Source organism: Mya arenaria, chromosome 4 (genome assembly GCF_026914265.1).
Source record: "Mya arenaria isolate MELC-2E11 chromosome 4, ASM2691426v1".
Taxonomy (NCBI): Eukaryota; Metazoa; Mollusca; class Bivalvia; order Myida; family Myidae; genus Mya; species Mya arenaria.
Window position 1 is genome coordinate 22,779,589 of NC_069125.1, and position 17,772 is coordinate 22,797,360.

The window sequence follows — 17,772 nt, forward strand, 5'->3', positions numbered from 1 at the left end:
AATAACGTTGTTTTTCACTGTTTATTGAATAAAGTAACATGCAAGAATATTACTTTCATTAATTAAAATCAAAATCGATTTCATTTAAAACATATCTACTTTCAAAGTTCATGTTGTCAAAGGGATCAAACATGAAGAAAAATAAAATGCAAGTAGCAAATCACGACTACAGAGCACCAGTTAAACTTGTAATTCTGAATATTGCAGACTTGTACGACTTCTTTTTGTGGTTCATTTTATTGATTATTTCCTTGCATGGGAGACGAACCACTATGTTCATTTATCATTAATTAAACAAAAAAGTCCCGCGTGTTCTTGGACACTACATTCTAAATAGCCGTAAATGCAAAGTCAAGTAACCAAGTAGAATAGTTTAATTAGAAACACCTCGCCCAATAGTATCTTCATACAAGCTCCCACGTCTGGTTTCCGTTTAACGTCGCCTTAACGTCATCTTCACAGACAAACAGCTCTTCCAACTCTGTAAAAAAACATCTAGCTTTATCGGTATGAATATTTTAGGAATATAATTCTACGCCTGTGCAATTGACTTTAGGCGTACACACGCAGTTGTTACTTTCGTGTTGTCGCGCCCTCATTTGTGATGAACACGTGTGGTAAGAGTTACAGTGCGGACAAGCAATAGTGCTGAACACGTGTGGTAAGAGTTACAGTGCGTACAAACAATAGTGCTGAACACGTGTGGTAAGAGTTACAGTGTGGACAAGCAATAGTGATGAACATGTGTGGTAAGAGTTACAGTGTGGACAAGCAATAGTAATGAACACGTGTGGTAAGAGTTACAGTGCGGACAAGCAATAGTGCTGAACACGTGTGGTAAGAGTTACAGTCTGGACATGCACTGGTGATGAACACGTGTGGTAAGAGTTACAGTGCGGACAATCAATAGTGCTGAACCCGTGTGGAAAGAGTTACAGTGTGGACAAGCACTGGTGATGAACACGTGTGGTAAGAGTTACAGTGTGGACAAGCAATAGTGATGAATACGTGTGGTAAGAGTTACAGTGTGGACAAGCAATAGTGATTAACACGTGTGGTAAGAGTTACAGTGTGGACAAGCAATAGTGATTAACACGTGTGGTAAGAGTTACAGTGTGGACAAGCAATAGTGATTAACACGTGTGGTAAGAGTTACAGTGTGGACAAGCAATAGTGATGAACACTTGTGGTAAGAGTTACAGTGTGGACAAGCAATAGTGATTAACACGTGTGGTAAGAGTTACAGTGTGGACAAGTAATAGTGATTAACACGTGTGGTAAGAGTTACAGTGTGGACAAGCAATAGTGATTAACACGTGTGGTAAGAGTTACAGTGCGGACAAGCAATAGTGATGAACACTTGTGGTAAGAGTTACAGTGCGGACAAGCAATAGTGATTAACACGTGTGGTAAGAGTTACAGTGTGGACAAGTAATAGTGATTAACACGTGTGGTAAGAGTTACAGTGTGGACAAGCAATAGTGATTAACACGTGTGGTAAGAGTTACAGTGTGGACAAGCAATAGTGATTAACACGTGTGGTAAGAGTTACAGTGTGGACAAGCAATAGTGATTAACACGTGTGGTAAGAGTTACAGTGTGGACAAGCAATAGTGATTAACACGTGTGGTAAGAGTTACAGTGTGGACAAGTAATAGTGATTAACACGTGTGGTAAGAGTTACAGTGTGGACAAGTAATAGTGATTAACACGTGTGGTAAGAGGTACAGTGCGGACAAGCAATAGTGATTAACACGTGTGGTAAGAGTTACAGTGCGGACAAGCAATAGTGATTAACACGTGTGGTAAGAGTTACAGTGCGGATAAGCAATAGTGATTAACACGTGTGGTAAGAGTTACAGTGCAGACAAGCAATAGAGATGGACATGTGTGTTAAGAGTTACAGGTACAGTGTGGACAAGCAATAGATTATTTACAGACAAATGTCCAGTAACGACCCAACCTGCTATCCGAAGACGTCCGTCTCTGTGTCTGTCTAGAAGCTCGACCCACGAGGCCGCCTCCCGCTCTCCAATTTTCATGTTTCCAAGCTGTGTCAGTATGGCAACAAACACATCCTTGTCAATCGCCCCTGCAATACCAAATGACGATTCGTTTTTTAGTACCACATGCCAGCTGATTTTATAGCCGTTATTCGGCTATGTCAATAAGTTAATACTGTTTCCAATTTGAATGCTTATTTTTCCCAATGAGTCCTTGCAAAGAAAAATGGTCAAGACGTTACACGCAGTATTGAATAAAAATACACGTAGCTTAAATTGAGTAATCAGTGAAATTTTGACCGTCATAAAACCTTAGGTTTACAATATTTTCTCTGAGATGTTCCCTATAACAAATGTTAAAACCCCCAATTTGATTATAGTATGGACCATCTCCCCCCCCCCCCTACTCACCCCCCCCCCTCCCCGCGCACACACACACACACACACAAATCCTTGCAAATATTTAACTCTTTAAACGTGTTGAGGATGCGATGTCTGGTCACTCATACAAGCGGTTCGTATACCATCTCCACTGTTCGTTAAGGACTTCATGGCTTGATCAGTTGATAGTATTTGTCTACACAACCGAGGTAAAAAAAATCTAAAATCCAGTCAAGTGTGTAAAATAGGATCACTGACAGACTTGGATCTAGAATGGCTATCGATTATCTGATATATTAACCTTGCGATCATTTAATCATCAAATTATTTCGGAACTCAAATATGCCGAAAAAGACAACTACGCTGACCTGTATTTTCGATGTCAAAGACGGCAAGGGCTCCCCGAAGTTCTTGCCTCTGTTCTTCCGGACTTGGCAGCCGCATCCGCCCCGTTACCAGCTGGTAAAACTCGTCGTAATTGAGCTCTGAGAAGGTGAGAAATAAACTTTTTGATTTGTATAGATAATCCAAATGAACCAAATTAGTTTGCAGGCGGAAACTTTTTCTAAGTCTAAATCTCTAACAAGCCTTTCATGATTTATCGTCCGGAAATCGTTTTTCGATTTTTAGTAACAGTGACCTTGACTTTGGCCCCACCAGCCCCAATATCGAACTTCACCTGTATCTTCTGGTGTTACACCTGTGTACCAAAAATTGTTCAAATCTGTCAAGCCTTTCATGAGTTATCGTCCGTAAACCGTTTTTCTATTTTAGTAACAGTGACCTTGACCTTGGCCCCACCAGCCCCAATATTGAACTTGACCTATATCTTCTGATGTTACCCCTGTGTACCAAACAGTATCTTCTGATGTTACACCTGTGTACCAAAAATTGTTCAAATCTGTCTAGCTTTTCATGAGTTATCGTCCGGAAACCGTTTTTCTATTTTTAGTAACAGTGACATTGACCTTGGCCCCACCAGCCCCAATATCGAACTTGACCTGTATCTTCTGATGTTACACCTGTGTACCAAAAAGTGTTCAAATCTGTCTAGCCTTTCATGAGTTATCGTCCGGAAACCGTTTTTCTATATTTAGTAACAGTGACCTTGACCTTGGCCCCACCAGCCCCAATACCGAACTTGACCTGTATCTTCTGATGTTACACCTGTGTACCAAAAATTGTTCAAATCTGTCTAGCCTTTCATGAGTTATCGTCCGGAAACCGTTTTTCTATTTTTAGTAACACTGACCTTGACCTTGGCCCCACCAGCCCCAACTATCGAACTTGGCCTGTATCTTCTGATGTTACACCTATGTACCAAAAATTGTTCAAATCTGTCAAGCCTTTCATGAGTTATCGTCCGGAAACCGTTTTTCTCTTTTTAGTAACAGTGACCTTGACCTTGGCCCCACCAGCCCCAACATCGAACTTGACCTGTATCTTCTGATGTTACACCTCTGTACCAATTTTTTTTCAAATCTGTCTAGCCTTTTATGAGTTATCGTCCGGAAACCATAAAAACCGACAGACCGACCGACCGACAAGATCACTCCTATATACCCCCTCAAACTTCGTTTGTGGGGGTATAATTATGTACAGACCTAAATTGGAACAACAGTTTCGGATTCCCCAAATTTAATGCATGGTCATTGTGGCAAATGCATGTTTGTCTTTTGATCTTTAACGGGACTCGCTTATGTTATTCCCGGTAAAGCAATAACACATCACGCCTACAAGGACTCATGCACAAACATGAAGATAAGTTTACCTTTAACATTTTGTTGAATCGCGTTACTAAGGCTATTCAAAATCGTGGACTTCAAAGACAATATTTGAGCATTTATCAACATTTGTTGAAGGGTTCCAGCCGTCAGTATCTTAGTTTTATACATCCTAATAATTTACCACACTTTATTTCGCCATTCAATGAATGTGATTTTTACAAAAAAACATAAGTGAGTCGCTTTAAAGCCTTAAATGACATAACTCATAAATGTATCGTGTGCGTTAAAGGCAAGTTGACTCACTGCCTATGTTGTGATCTATTTGGGGCCCGGGTCGCTGTCCAGCGTTAAAGGTCACATAGCGGCTGTTCAGTAAATCAGAAATGTTATATACCAGTGTTAGTATCCACGAGTAAACGTTCAACCTCACTGTCGATTGGATTATGGTTCAGCATGCGCAGTGCGAGTGGTATTTGGTCACGTGGTATACTTCCGCGCCCTTTGACGTCAATAACCGCAAACACTTTGGCACAAACTGAAAATGTTCATTTTCAGGTAAATTTGTTGCTTTCTTTAAAACACTAGTTTGACTGAAGGTATCTCAGTATTTGAGATTTACAAATTATTTTAATCTGGCCGAAAATTCTCGTTTTGGGAATTGTTAATGATAATCAAGGTAAATTGATTTGTAAGTAGTAAAATCAAGATTTAATAATAAATTTGGCTTCATGGAATAAACTACTTAGGCTTAAAGCGGCTTGGAGTTATAACGAAATAGAGTCACCATATTTCAGTAATGATAGGGCATTATTTACTTCTCAACTTCCATTCCTTAAATGCACTGCCTTTCAGCAATATTGCGTTTATCAATCGATGAACGCAACATCTTCGGATATGTTCGGATCGCATAACAATATACATAAAATGTTTTGATCTTGTTATTGTGTCAGCAGGTGCCGTAAAATATAAATAAACATTTTAGAAAGTGTTAAATTATGATATGCTAAATGTATCGTAGCCATAAGTGTTTCAATGTTACGTTTAAAAGTGATTTCAAATGGTTGTTTTTTTCCCGCGAATTCGTGACGTCATTTGATAAAACGTTTCCGGTTACAGTCGTGTCGTTCTATTTACAGAGTGGATAAATAGAGGATATTTGTTTATTTCAGTGTAAGATCGTATTTTATTTCACGAGTGTCATAGAAAAACATATTTTCACGAGTGGCGAAGCCACGAGTGAAAATGTAGTTTTTTTATGATCACGAGTGAAATTAAATACGATCTTACACTGAAATAAACAAATTTTCTGTTTCTTTTATGCTTATTTTCGGAGTTTTATTTGTTTTTTATTTATTTCTGAATTACCCCCTTTTTGAAAAGGGTGGGCTTTACGCCGCTACCCGTGGGGTGCCCCTCATGCATAATTATAGCTGTCAACTTTTCTACTTTCGGTTTGCTGAGAAATAGTTCTGTGCTATTCATTCTTATTGCTTAATATTCGCTCGTTTTTTATTGCAAAGCTTTATGAATAGTAAACATGAAGTATTATTAGTGCACTAATGTTCCAAAAAATAATGAAAACACTTTATTTTAACCAAATTACTACGCCGCTATTTATAGAATGAAAATTTGGAAGGTCAAATGTGTTAGCAAAACAAATGTTGATACTCATTGGATTTTAACCATTCTTCTTAGTTTAAGACTGCATATACGCGTGTTTTTAAAGTAAGTTAATATTCAGTCATCTTACTGTCATAGACCAGTCTGTTTCGCTTTAAAATGTTTGTTTTCCGGAAGAGTAAATGCCACGCTAGTTTGTTGACACATTTTGAGATGTGGGTGGGGTAAAAAATATCGGATCTATCTGTAAATTGTTGTGTGAATTCTCCAGGAAGCTCAGTTTACGTACTACAACGGTTAACAGTTCAAAATACATTTGAACGATGCTATAACATTTTATTTATGTTCGAACAGTTGTTTTTGTCTGTAATTTGTTTGGAATGAAAGCAAATGTTCGAACATTCAGCTTCAAAGATCAGTAAAATGTTTGATAAACGGGATAACCGGTAATAAACGGTAAGTTGTTAATTTCCAATTATATATTTATTTAAATTTATAAAATATTTCTTTATTTTTTAAACAGTTTTTGACATAATTTACTGAAGTCCAGTGTTTTGTTTTGACCAAGGCAAGTACATGTAACAACAAAGGATTTTAAAAGTAGTTCTGAATATTGATTTTTTCACTCCTTATTTTGCAGGGAAAATATCAAATTGATATTTTCACTGTTGTTATTTCACTGTTAAAACCCCATATTTCATCGTAAAGCATGAAAGAAAAAAAGATTATTGAAAGGTTTTCTAAAATGAAATGAAGTATTTTTTTAACCATTCTTGAATGAAATAATGCACTATTCGGACTCCACACACTTTGACCAGCCCAATTGCGTTCATACCCCGATAATGACATCAATCCCGCAATTCTTTCCTTAATAAATGACATAAAGCATATGATTTTTAAATTCAAATTTAAGTTCAATACCAACAATGGCGTTGAAATGACCCATTGCAGGTCAAAGCGACCGGATATGTCCAGGTCGAAGTGATTTGGAACAAATCTGATAAGAAGACGAGATTAAGTGTAGAATAAGTATTTCATTTTGTACTCTATATTCAACGACTCTAGTTGTTACAGCCATTGTAGTGCAAGGTTTTATAGTCATTGTAGTGAAAAGTTGTTATAGTCATTATAGTGTAAAGTTGTTATAGTCATTGTAGTGAAAAGTTGTTACAGTCATTGTAGTGTAAGGTTGTTATAGTCATTGTAGTGTAAAGTTGTTATAGTCATTGTAGTGTAAAGTTGTTACAGTCATTGTAGTGTAAAGTTGTTACAGTCATTGTAGTGTAAAGTTGTTACAGTCATTGTAGTGTAAAGTTGTTACAGTCATTGTAGTGTAAAGTTGTTACAGTCATTGTAGTGTAAAGTTGTTACAGTCATTGTAGTGTAAAGTTGTTACAGTCATTGTAGTGCAAAGTTGTTACAGTCATTGTAGTGTAAAGTTGTTTCAGTCATTGTAGTGTAAAGTTGTTACAGTCATTGTAGTGTAAGGTTGTTTCAGTCATTGTAGTGTAGAGTTGTTATAGTCATTGTAATGTAAGGTTGTTACAGTCATTGTAGTGTAAAGTTGTTACAGTCATTGTAATGTAAGGTTGTTACAGTCATTGTAATGTAAGGTTGTTACAGTCATTGTAGTGTAAAGTTGTTACAGTCATTGTAGTGTAAAGTTGTTATAGTCATTGTAGTGTAAGGCTGTTACAGTCATTGTAGTGTAAAGTTGTTACAGTCATTGTAGTGTAAAGTTGTTACAGTCATTGTAGTGTAAAGTTGTTATAGTCATTGTAGTGTAAAGTTGTTACAGTCATTGTAGTGTAAAGTTGTTATAGTCATTGTAGTGTAAAGTTGTTACAGTCATTGTAGTGTAAAGTTGTTATAGTCATTGTAGTGTAAAGTTGTTACAGTCATTGAAGTGTAAGGTTGTTTGTTACAGTCATTGTAGTGTAAGGTTGTTATAGTCATTGTAGTGTAAAGTTGTTATAGTGATTGTAGTGTAAGGTTGTTATAGTCATTGTAGTGTAAAGTTGTTATAGTCATTGTAGTGTAAGGTTGTTACAGTCATTGTAGTGTAAGGTTGTTACAGTCATTGTAGTGTAAGGTTGTTACAGTCATTGTAGTGTAAGGTTGTTACAGTCATTGTAATGTAAAGTTGTTATAGTCATTGTAGTGTAAGGCTGTTACAGTCATTGAAGTGTAAGGTTGTTACAGTCATTGTAGTGTAAGGTTGTTACAGTCATTGTAGTGTAAGGTTGTTACAGTCATTGTAGTGTAAAGTTGTTAAAGTCATTGTAGTGTAAGGTTGTTACAGTCATTGAAGTGTAAGGTTGTTACAGTCATTGTAGTGTAAGGTTGTTACAGTCATTGTAGTGTAAGGTTGTTACAGTCATTGTAGTGTAAAGTTGTTAAAGTCATTGTAGTGTAAAGCTGTTACAGTCATTGAAGTGTAAGGTTGTTACAGTCATTGTAGTGTAAGGTTGTTACAGTCATTGTAGTGTAAAGTTGTTATAGTCATTGTAGTGTAAAGTTGTTAAAGTCATTGTAGTGTAAGGCTGTTACAGTCATTGAAGTGTAAGGTTGTTACAGTCATTGTAGTGTAAGGTTGTTACAGTCATTGTAGTGTAAGGTTGTTACAGTCATTGTAGTGTAAAGTTGTTAAAGTCATTGTAGTGTAAGGCTGTTACAGTCATTGAAGTGTAAGGTTGTTACAGTCATTGTAGTGTAAGGTTGTTACAGTCATTGTAGTGTAAGGTTGTTACAGTCATTGTAGTGTAAAGTTGTTATAGTCATTGTAGTGTAAGGCTGTTACAGTCATTGAAGTGTAAGGTTGTTACAGTCATTGTAGTGTAAGGTTGTTACAGTCATTGTAGTGTAGAGTTGTTACAGTCATTGTAGTGTAAGGTTGTTACAGTCATTGTAGTGTAAGGTTGTTACAGTCATTGAAGTGTAAGGTTGTTACAGTCATTGTAGTGTAAGGTTGTTACAGTCATTGTAGTGTAAGGTTGTTACAGTCATTGTAATGTAAAGTTGTTATAGTCATTGTAGTGTAAAGGTGTTACAGTCATTGTAGTGTAAAGTTGTTAAAGTCATTGTAGTGTAAAGTTGTTATAGTCATTGTAGTGTAAAGTTGTTACAGTCATTGTAGTGTAAAGTTGTTACAGTCATTGTAGTGTAAGGTTGTTACAGTCATTGTAGTGTAAAGTTGTTAAAGTCATTGTAGTGTAAGGCTGTTACAGTCATTGAAGTGTAAGGTTGTTACAGTCATTGTAGTGTAAGGTTGTTACAGTCATTGTAGTGTAAGGTTGTTATAGTCATTGTAGTGTAAAGTTGTTATAGTCATTGTAGTGTAAGGCTGTTACAGTCATTGAAGTGTAAGGTTGTTACAGTCATTGTAGTGTAAGGCTGTTACAGTCATTGAAGTGTAAGGTTGTTACAGTCATTGAAGTGTAAGGTTGTTACAGTCATTGTAGTGTAAGGTTGTTACAGTCATTGAAGTGTAAGGTTGTTACAGTCATTGTAGTGTAAGGTTGTTACAGTCATTGTAGTGTAAGGTTGTTAAGTCATTGTAGTGTAAGGTTGTTACAGTCATTGTAGTGTAAGGTTGTTACAGTCATTGAAGTGTAAGGTTGTTACAGTCATTGTAGTGTAAGGTTGTTACAGTCATTGTAGTGTAAGGTTGTTACAGTCATTGTAATGTAAAGTTGTTATAGTCATTGTAGTGTAAAGGTGTTACAGTCATTGTAGTGTAAAGTTGTTAAAGTCATTGTAGTGTAAAGTTGTTATAGTCATTGTAGTGTAAAGTTGTTACAGTCATTGTAGTGTAAAGTTGTTACGGTCATTGTAGTGTAAGGTTGTTACAGTCATTGTAGTGTAAAGTTGTTACAGTCATTGCAGTGTAAGGTTGTTACAGTCATTGTAGTGTAAAGTTGTTACAGTCATTGTAGTGTAAGGTTGTTACAGTCATTGTAGTGTAAAGTTGTTATAGTCATTGTAGTGTAAGGTTGTTACTGTCATTGAAGTGTAAAGTTGTTATAGTCATTGTAGTGTAAAGTTGTTACAGTCATTGAAGTGTAAGGTTGATGAAGTCATTGTAGTGTAAAGTTGTTACAGTCATTGTAGTGTAAGGTTGTTATAGTCATTGTAGTGTAAAGTTGTTACAGTCATTGTAGTGTAAAGTTGTTATAGTCATTGTAGTGTAAAGTTGTTACAGTCATTGTAGTGTAAGGTTGTTATAGTCATTGTAGTGTACGGTTGTTATAGTCATTGTAGTGTAAGGTTGTTATAGTCATTGTAGTGTAAAGTTGTTATAGTCATTGTAGTGTAAGGTTGTTATAGTCATTGTAGTGTAAGGTTGTTATAGTCATTGTAGTGTAATGTTGTTATAGTCATTGTAGTGTAAGGTTGTTATAGTCATTGTAGTGTAAGGTTGTTATAGTCAGTGTAGTGTAAGGTTGTTACTGTCATTGAAGTGTAAGGTTGATGAAGTCATTGCAGTGCAAGGTTGTTATAGGCATTGTAGTGTAAAGTTGTTATAGTCATTGTAGTGTAAGGTTGTTATAGTCATTGTAGTGTAAGGTTGTTATAGTCATTGTAGTGTAAGGTTGTTACTGTCATTGAAGTGTAAGGTTGATGAAGTCATTGCAGTGCAAGGTTGTTATAGTCATTGTTGTGTAAGGTTGGTACAGTCGTTATAGTGTAAGGTTGTTACAGTCATTGTACTGTAAAGTTGTTTTTAGCATTAAATCAAATGTGGTTCCGGTATGCCGGGGTCCGATCCTGGTCTACGAAAGTTATTTTTTACATTTTCTAAAATTGTTTCCATCTTTTATTCGGGGAATGACAGTTCAATGAGACGTGGATGAGTTTGCGGGTGAGGGTTCCAGTGACTAGGAGAAGGTACTTCTTGTGCATGAAGAGTAGAGGATAGAGTAAAGGAGAGGTGATCGGAGTAACACAGATTCACGTACGCACGGATTAGATAATTAATTGTTTATCATATCCACTTAATCCTCTCTAATGTGATATCAATATATAAGATAATTGTAAAACAGTATAAATTACTTACTTTCCTTCATTTCGTTGGTCATCACGGCTAATTCCATCTATGATTTAAATCGCTTAAACGATCTTTTACAGCGAACCAAAATGATAAAAATAATAAACGCAGTACGAATCTGAAAAGGGAAATTATGAGACAGGTCTGGTATTTAGATTGTGTTCTTCCAAAAGCCACAGAGACATTCTGATTATATATACACAAAAAACACTCGTGAATGTTAACATTATCTGCTATTTATGACATGATATAGGAACCATTATCACTCAAAAGCCTACATAGTTTTGCCAATAGCCTTTTCCCTCAATAGATGATATTTAATATTCCGTTTATGGTTTGCAAAACTCTTGTGAATACATGACTAAGTCAGAATTCACAGATTTGTTAATGGCTCCGCTTGTTCACGCTGGATAATCATTGGAGTCATAACATTTTGTTATGTGTTGAAAATGCTCCAACGCGTCTTCCGTTAAAGTGCCAATGAGTGGAATATGGATGTAAACAGTGAGTATGGTTTCTTATTTTTCATTTTTAGAGGTTTGAAAAAAAAAATGAGAATGTCTTATAATACCTGGAAATACAGAATTGGAATTACGACGATCATTTGCTTTTAAGTATTCATTTTTAGACACAAAATGAACCTTAAAGTTCGCGAAGTAGTGTGGTATTTGGCCATACTTTAAACAGATCGAAAATGATATTAATCAGTCAGTTCATTTTCATGTTATGAAATTGCTACAGTTTTTTAACAATTCGTTTCCTACTAAATTACTATTTATGAGCACCACAACCTATTCATTGGCACCACAACGTTCAGGAAATTGAGCATAGTGCAGCAAGTGTAACAAATAAAGTTCTAAAATTTGTAACGCGGCAACCTTTTGTCAATAAAAAAGCCAAACACATGTAAAGAAAATGCTTAAACCTAAGATACGAGAACAATTCTCACGAATATCCAGATTTTTACGTTGTCAACACTTACGTCTAGCAAGTTATGCAAGTTGTAGACGATCAGATATTAAATTTTATTCAGAACTTTTACATTTAGAACAACTCATGGCCATTCCTACGTGGAACTACATTCTCCAATTATTTTTAAATTTACTCGTATAAACCTCTAAAAATAAGAAATAAGAAACCATACTCACTGTTTACATCCATATTCCACTCATTGACACTATAACGGAAGACGCGTTGGAGCATTTTCAACACATAACAAAATGTTATGGCTCCAATGATTACCCGGCGTGTTGTTTAGATGTCCAAATAGATAGAAAATAAAAAAGTTGGGTATTATTACAAAATTATTTCCATAAACAGTTAAAAAATTAAGGCGTTACACTTCAAATTGAAAACGTACTGAATCTATAATTGATTTATAATTCCAACGGGAATCTATTCATTAAAAGACATTAAATCCATTAACATATCATGTATCCTAGTAATTCTACATTTGACATCTTAATGTCACGAAATTTAAGTTAAAATCGAAGGAGAACTGGTCATAAATATCTTCTATCATTCTGAGTGTTTATAGTAAAATTAGACAAAACTATTATCAGGACTTGTGTTTACATTAGAGACGGGGGTGGGCCGTTCCTTGTATGTTATCAGTGTATAATTCTCTGGACTCGTGCCTATATACTACAGTTAACGATTTAAGTGGGAAACGAATAGTGACACTGAATGTCACGAAGGTCTGCAAAAAGGGGTTCGGGTGGTCGGGTATGATGTACAATTCTAGGAAGTGCAAAAAGGACAATACAACAGGTTTCTACCCAGGAAAACGACTCGAAGAAATGCATATCAATACGGCTGATTGTTCCATATTGCACTCCCACTTGACATCAAATGTTTGACATTTATGTTCTTTCTATAAGTAAAATAACGCACGATTTCTACGAACAAAAGCACAGCGATGATTTACGGTTTGATAGAAAACATTTGGAACTCCATGGTCGAGCCATTAGATCATTTATGTTCAATGTAAAGGTTTTAACTTTAATGCCATCAGTCGTTTATTTATAACATGTATTGACATCAAAGACAAGCGATCCCGATGATAAATAATCTTGATCAACTGAAATTCCTTATATCATCTACATGTGTATTGCGACGTGTGATTATCGCTGAATTAACTTAAAAGTCAATGATCTATTGAGATTTTAAAGGCGCACAATATAGGTTGATGTAAAAAAATAAAATAATACATTATCACTTTTAACTCATATGACTTCAATGATAAAAACAAAAGCATATGATTTGTGTACAGATAAAAATATAAGCCTTTATAAAAAATAAATAAAACGAAGTGGCCACAAAATCCACAATTAAAAAAACGCCCGAATATCGCTAATATTTTTATCAGACCAAAATTTGTCAAAAGTTCGTCCATTTGTCATTGTAAATTAAAGACTAATTATGCAAGACAAGTTTAGAATCACCTCAACAAAAATAATGTTCTTATATCGTTTTGCTGATTATGATAGACGATCTTCCCCATTACTTTGGAAGAACACATGACAGTATGATTCTTCGTTTGGGCGTTTTCTCGATGATATATAACCTCTTCCTAAAAGAAGACTTTGTATTTGCGAAATAAATGTAAACCCAAATAAAAAAAACAAAAAAAAACAAACTAATGTATGACCTGCAATAGTGATAACAAAAGCCTGAGCTCTGTAAAAAGTCTGCAACTCATGAAAACTTACCTGATGCTATTTTCTGTTTTATTTTGTTTATTTCGGTGTCATTTTGCATGAAAGTACGAAATCTTTAAAAATAAAGGGAACTCGTTCGTTTGAGGTTCAATAATTGCCACAAACAGAGTCGGACGGACGGAGGGACGGACGACAAGGGTTTACGAATTTAAGGCGTTGTTCTACTGTAACACGACTGTACATGATTTGAGACAATAATAATTTATAAACATGAACCTTAAAACTAAATTGAATGACAAAAATGGTTCCAGAACGCAATGGCGTGTCGGACGTGTTGCAATATTATATACATTGTATTTTATATTAATGTTTTAATTGCCTTTTTTCTCAAATAGTTCATGTCTTATTGTATAAACGTAAGTGTTTGTTTGTTTTAGTGTCACCATCTCAATTAAGGCCAAGTCGGCTAGACATATGAGACACCTTGATAAATGAACATCTTATATGCTCCTAGTACTCCTATCATGTATGCCAGGCCCCGAGATTAATTTTAAAGAAAGGTGCAGCAAACATGGTATTTCTACCTTATGAGACTATATCACAGTAAATCTTTTAGCACTTACCAATCATTTAACATTTTTGCGTTTTCAGCTATGAAATACACGGCTGCAACCTTTTTTGAAGTAATCAATACTTTCTATTAATGCATTATTTAGTAAGTAGTTAAAGGTGTATCACTCAAAATTGATGTTTGTTATGCATGTGTATGAATTGATTTTACATACGAGTGTTACTTTAACTTTGACATCTAGTTACACCCCTCCATGTGATTGTGTTCAAAACTCCGAAATGTCAAACTGGTGGTTATAGTCTTGAAGATGCTTGGATTAGTGCTTATTAGCTGGTAATGTTTACAAGGTGTTACTATGCCTGAGTAGTAGTTGTACTACCTGAGTAGTAGTTGTACTGCCTGAGTAGTAGTTGTACTGCCTGAGTAGTAGCTGTACTGCCTGAGTAGTAGTTGTACTGCATGAGTAGTAGTTGTACTACCTGAGTAGTAGTTGTACTACCTGAGTAGTAGTTGTACTGCCTGAGTAGTAGTTGTACTGCCTGAGTAGTAGTTGTACTACCTGAGTAGTAGTTGTACTGCCTGAGTAGTAGTTGTACTGCCTGAGTAGTAGTTGTACTGCCTGAGTAGTAGTTGTACTGCCTGAGTAGTAGTTGTACTGCCTGAGTAGTAGTTGTACTGCCTGAGTAGTAGTTGTACTGCATGAGTAGTAGCTGTACTACCTGAGTAGTAGTTGTACTGCATGAGTAGTAGTTGTACTGCCTGAGTAGTAGTTGTACTACCTGAGTAGTAGTTGTACTGCCTGAGTAGTAGTTGTACTGCCTGAGTAGTAGTTGTACTACCTGAGTAGTAGTTGTACTACCTGAGTAGTAGTTGTACTGCCTGAGTAGTAGTTGTACTGCCTGAGTAGTAGTTGTACTGCCTGAGTAGTAGTTGTACTGCCTGAGTAGTAGTTGTACTGCCTGAGTAGTAGTTGTACTGCCTGAGTAGTAGCTGTACTGCCTGAGTAGTAGTTGTACTACCTGAGTAGTAGTTGTACTGCCTGAGTAGTAGTTGTACTACCTGAGTAGTAGTTGTACTGCCTGAGTAGTAGTTGTACTGCCTGAGTAGTAGCTGTACTACCTGAGTAGTAGTTGTACTGCATGAGTAGTAGTTGTACTGCCTGAGTAGTAGTTGTACTGCCTGAGTAGTAGTTGTACTGCCTGAGTAGTAGTTGTACTGCCTGAGTAGTAGTTGTACTGCCTGAGTAGTAGTTGTACTGCCTGAGTAGTAGCTGTACTGCCTGAGTAGTAGCTGTACTACCTGAGTAGTAGCTGTACTACCTGAGTAGTAGTTGTACTGCATGAGTAGTAGCTGTACTGCCTGAGTAGTAGTTGTACTACCTGAGTAGTAGTTGTACTGCCTGAGTAGTAGTTGTACTACCTGAGTAGTAGTTGTACTGCCTGAGTAGTAGTTGTACTGCCTGAGTAGTAGTTGTACTGCCTGAGTAGTAGTTGTACTGCCTGAGTAGTAGTTGTACTGCCTGAGTAGTAGTTGTACTGCATGAGTAGTAGCTGTACTACCTGAGTAGTAGTTGTACTGCCTGAGTAGTAGTTGTACTGCCTGAGTAGTAGCTGTACTGCCTGAGTAATAGTTGTACTGCCTGAGTAGTAGTTGTACTACCTGAGTAGTAGCTGTACTGCATGAGTAGTAGTTGTACTGCCTGAGTAGTAGTTGTACTGCATGAGTAGTAGCTGTACTACCTGAGTAGTAGTTGTACTGCATGAGTAGTAGTTGTACTGCCTGAGTAGTAGTTGTACTGCCTGAGTAGTAGTTGTACTGCCTGAGTAGTAGTTGTACTGCCTGAGTAGTAGTTGTACTGCCTGAGTAGTAGCTGTACTGCCTGAGTAGTAGTTGTACTGCCTGAGTAGTAGTTGTACTGCCTGAGTAGTAGCTGTACTGCCTGAGTAGTAGTTGTACTGCCTGAGTAGTAGTTGTACTGCCTGAGTAGTAGTTGTACTGCCTGAGTAGTAGTTGTACTGCATGAGTAGTAGCTGTACTACCTGAGTAGTAGTTGTACTGCATGAGTAGTAGTTGTACTGCCTGAGTAGTAGTTGTACTGCATGCATGAGTAGTAGTTGTACTACCTGAGTAGTAGTTGTACTGCATGCATGAGTAGTAGTTGTACTGCCTGAGTAGTAGTTGTACTGCATGAGTAGTAGTTGTACTGCATGAGTAGTAGTTGTACTACCTGAGTAGTAGTTGTACTGCATGAGTAGTAGTTGTACTGCATGAGTAGTAGTTGTACTGCCTGAGTAGTAGTTGTACTGCCTGAGTAGTAGTTGCACTGCATGAGTAGTAGTTGTACTGCCTGAGTAGTAGTTGTACTGCATGAGTAGTAGTTGTACTGCATGAGTAGTAGTTGTACTGCATGAGTAGTAGTTGTACTGCATGAGTAGTAGTTGTACTACCTGAGTAGTAGTTGTACTACCTGAGTAGTAGTTGTACTACCTGAGTAGTAGTTGTACTGCCTGAGTAGTAGTTGTACTGCATGAGTAGTAGTTGTACTGCCTGAGTAGTAGTTGTACTGCCTGAGTAGTAGTTGTACTGCATGAGTAGTAGCTGTACTACCTGAGTAGTAGTTGTACTGCCTGAGTAGTAGTTGTACTGCCTGAGTAGTAGTTGTACTGCCTGAGTAGTAGTTGTACTGCATGAGTAGTAGTTGTACTGCCTGAGTAGTAGTTGTACTGCATGAGTAGTAGTTGTACTGCCTGAGTAGTAGTTGTACTGCCTGAGTAGTAGTTGTACTGCCTGAGTAGTAGTTGTACTACCTGAGTAGTAGTTGTACTACCTGAGTAGTAGTTGTACTACCTGAGTAGTAGTTGTACTACCTGAGTAGTAGTTGTACTGCCTGAGTAGTAGTTGTACTGCCTGAGTAGTAGTTGTACTGCCTGAGTAGTAGTTGTACTACCTGAGTAGTAGTTGTACTGCATGAGTAGTAGTTGTACTACCTGAGTAGTAGTTGTACTGCCTGAGTAGTAGTTGTACTGCCTGAGTAGTAGCTGTACTGCCTGAGTAGTAGTTGTACTGTACTGCCTGAGTAGTAGCTGTACTGCCTGAGTAGTAGTTGTACTGCCTGAGTAGTAGTTGTACTGCCTGAGTAGTAGTTGTACTGCCTGAGTAGTAGTTGTACTGCCTGAGTAGTAGTTGTACTGCCTGAGTAGTAGTTGTACTGCATGAGTAGTAGTTGTACTGCATGAGTAGTAGTTGTACTGCATGAGTAGTAGTTGTACTGCCTGAGTAGTAGTTGTACTGCCTGAGTAGTAGTTGTACTGCCTGAGTAGTAGTTGTACTGCCTGAGTAGTAGTTGTACTGCCTGAGTAGTAGTTGTACTGCCTGAGTAGTAGTTGTACTGCCTGAGTAGTAGTTGTACTGCATGAGTAGTAGTTGTACTACCTGAGTAGTAGCTGTACTGCCTGAGTAGTAGTTGTACTGCCTGAGTAGTAGCTGTACTGCCTGAGTAGTAGTTGTACTGCCTGAGTAGTAGTTGTACTGCCTGAGTAGTAGTTGTACTACCTGAGTAGTAGTTGTACTGCCTGAGTAGTAGCTGTACTGCCTGAGTAGTAGTTGTACTGCCTGAGTAGTAGTTGTACTGCATGAGTAGTAGTTGTACTGCATGAGTAGTAGTTGTACTGCATGAGTAGTAGTTGTACTGCCTGAGTAGTAGTTGTACTGCATGAGTAGTAGTTGTACTGCCTGAGTAGTAGTTGTACTGCCTGAGTAGTAG

General features: G+C 37.0%; 1 protein-coding gene across 1 annotated transcript; it reads right to left on the bottom strand.

Moving 5' to 3' along the window:
• Nucleotides 1–2: 2 nt before the first annotated feature.
• On the bottom strand, nt 3–12,256 carry LOC128230154 (troponin C-like). Its single transcript, XM_052942198.1, has 6 exons — nt 12,139–12,256; nt 10,788–10,896; nt 4,506–4,646; nt 2,753–2,869; nt 1,964–2,092; nt 3–481 (listed from the first exon to the last, which is right to left on the bottom strand). The coding sequence occupies exons 2-6, from the start codon at nt 10,822–10,824 to the stop codon at nt 405–407; spliced, it is 501 nt and encodes a 166-aa protein (XP_052798158.1). The 5' UTR covers nt 10,825–10,896; nt 12,139–12,256; the 3' UTR covers nt 3–404.
• Between the last annotated feature and the right edge of the window lie 5,516 nt (nt 12,257–17,772).

What these genes read in the sequence shown, in the direction of transcription:
- LOC128230154 (XM_052942198.1), bottom strand. Translation starts at nt 10,824, where the DNA reads ATGGAATTAGCCGTGATGACCAACGAAATGAAGGAAA. An exon ending in ACTCGTGGATACTAACACTG is followed by an intron (nt 2,870 to 4,505) that starts GTATATAACATT and finishes TCACCTTCTCAG; the next exon opens with AGCTCAATTACGACGAGTTT. An exon ending in CTTTGACATCGAAAATACAG is followed by an intron (nt 2,093 to 2,752) that starts GTCAGCGTAGTT and finishes TTGGTATTGCAG; the next exon opens with GGGCGATTGACAAGGATGTG.